Source organism: Rhinolophus ferrumequinum, chromosome 11 (genome assembly GCF_004115265.2).
Source record: "Rhinolophus ferrumequinum isolate MPI-CBG mRhiFer1 chromosome 11, mRhiFer1_v1.p, whole genome shotgun sequence".
Classification (NCBI taxonomy): Eukaryota; Metazoa; Chordata; class Mammalia; order Chiroptera; family Rhinolophidae; genus Rhinolophus; species Rhinolophus ferrumequinum.
The window spans coordinates 26,669,911-26,675,910 of record NC_046294.1 but is presented as its reverse complement, the minus strand read 5'-3'; the positions used below and the strand labels follow the sequence as shown (position 1 = coordinate 26,675,910).

General features: G+C 39.1%; 1 protein-coding gene across 5 annotated transcripts in view; it reads right to left on the bottom strand.

Moving 5' to 3' along the window:
* Window positions 1-1,040: 1,040 nt before the first annotated feature.
* Window positions 1,041-6,000, bottom strand: part of MPPED2 (metallophosphoesterase domain containing 2) — a 161,917-nt gene continuing 156,957 nt past the window's right edge. For all 5 annotated transcript variants that reach the window (XM_033118812.1, XM_033118808.1, XM_033118811.1 and 2 more), the window contains exons 6-7: window positions 5,128-5,241; window positions 1,041-2,426 (exon numbers count right to left, since the gene is read on the bottom strand). In XM_033118812.1, the coding sequence (XP_032974703.1) occupies window positions 2,308-2,426; window positions 5,128-5,241 (233 nt within the window). In that variant the 3' untranslated portion in view covers window positions 1,041-2,307. The remainder of the gene's footprint in view (window positions 2,427-5,127; window positions 5,242-6,000) is intronic.

Sequence of the window (6,000 nt, the reverse complement as noted above, 5' to 3'; positions counted from 1 at the left end):
TGGAAAGCCTGCTTTTCCAGAAGTCTGAGCCCAGCTCCTTGTGCAGTCATGGAATGAAATTTCCATTCAGTCTACCTCCCACTCCAGCTCCCTAGGGATGGACCTGAAGTCAACACCGTCTTCTGCTGCTGTAGCAGGTCAGAGGAGCGTTGTTAACATCTCACAATACATCTTTAGCTGCTATGGTTAGGGACCACCTCTGCTGGGGAAGCTGGAGCATCTGCTCTGCAAGTTGAAAGTGTTTCCCACCGGCTCTGGGTGATGTCTGAGACAGGTAATAATTATTAACAATTGTGATGGCCCAAGATCATTACATATGAGTCAGAGCTGGAATTCTGGCCTAGAACATTCTTTCTATTCTGCTGGTACTAACGTCACACCAAAGACTCTACAGTGGGAAGGAAGGAAGGAAGATGTGTGCGAATATAGCCCAATGGGCGCCGGAATGCAGACTTTTGGGATACATTGCAAGTTCAAGATCATGCTGCTTTTCTTCAATGGCTCTTCCAGAGAAAATATAAAAGACTTAATACAGTTTTCCCCATCCCACTGCCTGCCGCCTTCCAGCTGCCAGAGGATTTTAGTGGCGCAATCATTTAAAAAAAAATAAAAAACAACAGTGAGGGGGAGATGGCAACTGCTCCTGGGGACAAATGAGACTGTGTAGTGTTTACTCTGCTACCCACTGGTTCGCCGTCTCACTACCACGCACATGTCCACAATAGAGCCTCCAGCCTCCACTGCATGGTCTCTCTGTTTCTCTAGAAATGACAATGGCCAAAGATGAAATCTTCACCCTCTGAAATCTATGGCAAGATAGATGACAGCGGGATGGAAGGGAAGAGTACACTGAGTGCCTTATCGATCGACCTGCCAGCCCGTGGATGGTGGGGAATAAAACATTATTGAAAATTAGAGAAAAATGTCACTTATTCTAATTCTTCTGAAAAGGAGTACGGATGTTGCATATGAATAAAGTACCCCCTTCCCCAGGGCTAAATCACCATCCTTCCAACAGCCAACCCTCCAAACAGCACAGGTTTAAAAATCTTGCAATTTTATTTGCATATAAAGGCCGCTAGATATAGAATATCACAATAAATTTAAAGAAACAACTGCTTTCCTAAATTTCATTAACAAGATAACATAAAATAGAATAAAGCTCAACAGCATTTACAATGGGAAAACAGAAATGACTATTAGCGACAATATTTTGTGCTAGCGGAGATTGCATCGACACACAGTGCAAAATGGGGGGAGGGACAGGAAGTAAGAAGACAATTCAGGGTATTTAAATATAAAGGACACCTAAGTCTTATTTTAGTTAGCTTCCATTGCATCCATTTAAGTCTATACACGCCTGTAACTGTACCTAGATTTAACCCAAGCTCTTTAAGACCTTGAGTTCTGAGAAAATGTGTCAGCTCCTTTGGACGTCTGATGTCCTCCTATACAGCATCCCTTTGCAGCTGTACAGTCCTTGGCAATATTAAACTCCTAACTTAGTCATAATACACAAAAAAATATTTATATATATAAACCCATATTGAAAAGGAGTCTGCATACTCATTTTTTTTAACTGCATGAAATACCTGCTCTTGACAGATTCCATTTCCATATTTTTAAAGCTAAAATAATTTAAAAGAAACAAACACACAAATGAGACCTTGTAGAACCACAATATAGATCTCACTAGCTAAGCCATCCTTTAAATGAGGGCCATTTTCTTCCCTTGACACAACTTTCTTTATAGTGAGAGTGTGAAGGGAAGTCTTTTTCCATGCCTACTTTTGTTGAAAAGATTACTATAAATCCGGGCCACATCTGCAAAAAAGAAGCATTACCAAGAGAACAACAACAAAACATCAAAAACTAAAATAGTTCAAACGAAACTCTTAAAACAGTTGTGCAAATCTGGGTGGTTTTTAAAACACTGCCTACCTGTTTCTTTTTTTCCTTTTCTTCCAGCTTAAAGCACATTAAAATAAGACTTTTATCACCTTTTATAAAGAAAGCTTGGCTGTCCTTTGGCGAACACTAACAATTTACAATGGCGTGGCCTTTGAGAAAACAGAAGTCATTTTACAAATTCACAATGCTCCTCTGATTTCAAATGGATGCCCCATTAAAAAATAATAATAATAATAATAATAAAGCAGAAGCACAACCTCGAGCATCATTTGTGTTCCATCAATTTACAAAAAGACACAGGATTTGGAAATAAACAAGTAAGAGAATGTAAGTTTATAATTAGAAAAATGGCAGTTTATAGACCTTCCCTCACATTCCAATGGGGCATTTAGAGCTTCAGGAACCCTGTGGGTTTGGAAGGTCAAATATAATTGGAGGGTTGGTCGGTTGAAAGCTGACTGTACACGTTGAGGCATTGATGTACGTTGTGTAACCGTCGGTCATAATGCCGTAACCTGTGGGGAGAAAGTGTCACGCTTACTGTAATATATACAAATAGTGACTCAGTGCAGGGCCTTCCAGCAAGGAAAACAAACAAACAAACAAAGTCTCTGTCAGTGGGTAGTGAGATGAAATTCAATGGAGCTTCCCCAGATGTAACAGCTTTCAGAAGCTTCCTTCCAATTTTCTTTTTTTAAAGGGAGAATCCTCTGCTTCCAAGAAAATTGATTATTTTTCCTTATTTAAATACTAGATTTGTCAGAGAAAGGCTGTAATGTCTTTTCTAGTGAGAATATTAAAAAAAAATTCCTTCTTTTTAAAATATGATTTTCATTTCAAAGCCCTCTGTTAACTGTTGAGTTCTGGGGGACTGAATGAGTCACATAAACTCCTCAGGGACACATACATCAAAACGACCAATAAACTTCAGGATAGGTGAGGAAGGAAGGAGTATTGCATTGGGCATACGGAAAAATGGATGCTCAGCTTCCTTATGTATGAAATAATCTCTAAACTGCCTCAATGAAAATTAACAGTAAGTGATCTCATCTTACTTGAACTGCGTGGCTTTGATGCTGAATTCCATTTCATTCAAAAGAGTCAGGTAATCAAACGTCCAAGTGATTTGGAGAAACATCACCATAGGACACTGCTTCCTACGCTTACCTAGACACTGGATCAAGCAAAAACACTTCCCATATGCAGTATAAATCTCTTGGGACCTATTGGAAGAAAACTAAGAAAGTTTCTCTGGGTCTTTGGTATGTATGATCTTTTTATAATTTTTAATATGTTGAAATTTTCAGCATTTTTGCAAATTTGCACATTTCCCTGGATACCTTATATTTCCCTTGTAATCTCTGCAATTAAGTTTGTAATTCTATGTTGGTATCAGGCTCTGACAGCATAGAAAATATGCCCGTGAAAAAATAAGATTACCAGGATTTATAGACATAACTGATGAGATTTTTTTTTTTTCCCCCTTCCATTTGCTAAAATTTCTCCAAGTAAGCCTGTGGAGAGCTTAATGAGGGTCAATGGAAAAATCTCTTAAGGAAAGAAAAGAGGCATTTAAAATGTGCACTGTTTAGTTCGGGGGTCATAAAGTCTTGTTATCTCTCTCCATCAGGAGGTTAGCATTTGCCCTCTCTCTGCCCTCTTCAGCTGTCTTAAGCGAATAAAATTGAGACAAGTTTATTTGAATATGATCTCGTCCCTTTTAAGCAAGTTTATTATTGTGGGACTTCAGTGGAATTTCCCCAATTGTCTGGCTTGTTTAAACCTAATTAATGATTTAAAAAGAAAAAAAGATGAAATATAAACCGATAGACATGCTGCAGGAATTCAAACCTGAAAACTGCCCCTAGAAATGCTGTTTAGACATGAGCTCCCATCCCTCCTTCCCAAATCCTGTATCATACCTTCCAGAAGTGCTCTCCTTTTCAGGGAATACAGCTTAAAGTCAGGGCAGGATGACATCCAGTCTGGGGGAGCTATACCCCTGCTTTCCATCCATCCACTCAGCTGATGCCTGCATTTGGAGCAAGCTTTCTCTGGCCTCAGTGGAATGATTTTCAATATGCTCTTTGTTACCCGCCTAACCAGGAAGCCACTGGATTTGTGGGCTTTGAAAAGCAAACCCTGTTTTTTTTTTTTTTTTTTGCTTCATCTCAGGTACATAGGCCTAAACACCTCAACTGCAGATTCATAAATAACTTCAGAAAACAGCTGTAAGCGGGAGCTGGAGAGAATATATTGGCTGCCTACATAAACGTCCCTACCGCACGCAAAAATCTAACTGGGAGGGTCCGCAGGGCCAGAAAATCTAAGTCCTGCTGAAAGAGGGCTCTGAGTCTGTCCAAAGGTCCAGCTCCCCCTGGTTTGCAAATGGGAGGAACGTATTGCCCTCAAGGTTCCTGGGAGACTTTCAGGTTCTGTGAACTTGGCTCCAGCTTACTTTGAAAGGCAAAAAACATCAACTGAACCAGTTGCCATTCAGGGGAGATTTAATTATTCTGTTTAACCTCAGCCAGTGCTAATAGTGCTAATGATTTCTGAGAAGTCTGAAATGGTTTCCTGAAGTTAGTAAAAAAAAAAAAATGTCTACCTGCAAACGTGCAGGTTCCTGCCATTTCTGTTAATATATATATATATATATATATATATATATATATATATATATATTATGTATATAAAATCTTTCATTTCATGTCCAAAGTTATTTTTTGAAGAATGTCTTGTCTTCCTGGATGTTTATGTACCTGTCATATGAAATACAATATTTACAGGTAGAAAGAGGCCATAGAAGTTATTTAGTCTAATATCCAAGCCATTTTCTTCTGATTCTCTAAGAGAAAATTTGTCTTTTAATACTTGAGGGCCGTTCTATAGCAGTGGTTATCAAACATTCCTCATCAGAGCCCTAAGATTCCAGAAGCCGCCTGGAAGGAAGTGCTGGGTTTTCTGTAAGGTGTGCCTGGTTCCTACTCTCACTCCACTCTGCTTAAAAGAGAACAGCTCCATATAAAATACTTTAGTATTAGCTTTATATACAGGTGTTTCTCCTAAATTTTTATCTGTTAAAAGGGTTCCCTGGTAAAAAAGAGTTTGAAAACCACAGCTCTTGTTATTCCCAGTGTAGCTAGGGTCCCCAATATGGAATGAGGTCATAGATAATGACACAACATGTCCTGAGCTCCTTTTTTCTGGTCTTACCTTCATGAATGCCACCAAACACATGGAGCTTGGGCCGGACTCGCCTCTGGACTGTGTTTAAAAGCTCCACGCAGCCCACTCTTTGAAGCTCCTTTGGAACCCAGTCTCGAAAACCTAAGGGTAAAATGCAATCAATACTCTTAATTTTCTTTCTGCAGGTAAGGTTTCATTTAGACTTTCAGGAAGCCATAACTCACAGAAGGTTTATTACATTATCTGTAATCCTAGCCTCTCCATTAAAGCTCACAATGGCTTTTAAGGTACTTTTCACTCGTCACTTTGTCTTCTTTAGGTTCTTGAAAAAAAAAATTTTTTTTTTTTTTGGTTTCCATTTTTTTCTTCCTGTTAATTAACATTTTTTTTTTTTTCTACAAGGGATTTGATTTATTCAGCCACTGGTTTCAAATCTTCTTCATGGACCCAATGACATTTATTCCTGGCAGTCCCATAATATCTCTTTCTGTCTCAATTCAGTTACTTTCCTTTTTTATTATATCTTTCTTATAGCAGTTTACTTCCCAGATAATTCAGAGAAGAAGGTGTAGGAGGGGTTACCTGCAAACTGGCCACAAGATGCCTTGCTCTCTTTAGCTACATCAACTCTTAACCCTTGGTGGTTCCCGCTGACCGAAGCTTGGGAACGCCAAGTTTGTCCTACAGTCTCCCCTCTAGCCATAGGTAACAATGGTGACCTTGTGGTGGCATGCAGCAAGCTGGGGCTAATTGACTATCTTTATGTAAAAGCCACTTAGTTCTATGCTTAATGCAGAAAATCCATAAAAACTGACATCAATTATGGCAAAAGTCAGCTATCTGGATGATTATGGTCTGAAATGAAATCCATACACCTCAGCAGGATGAGGTGTGAAGAAG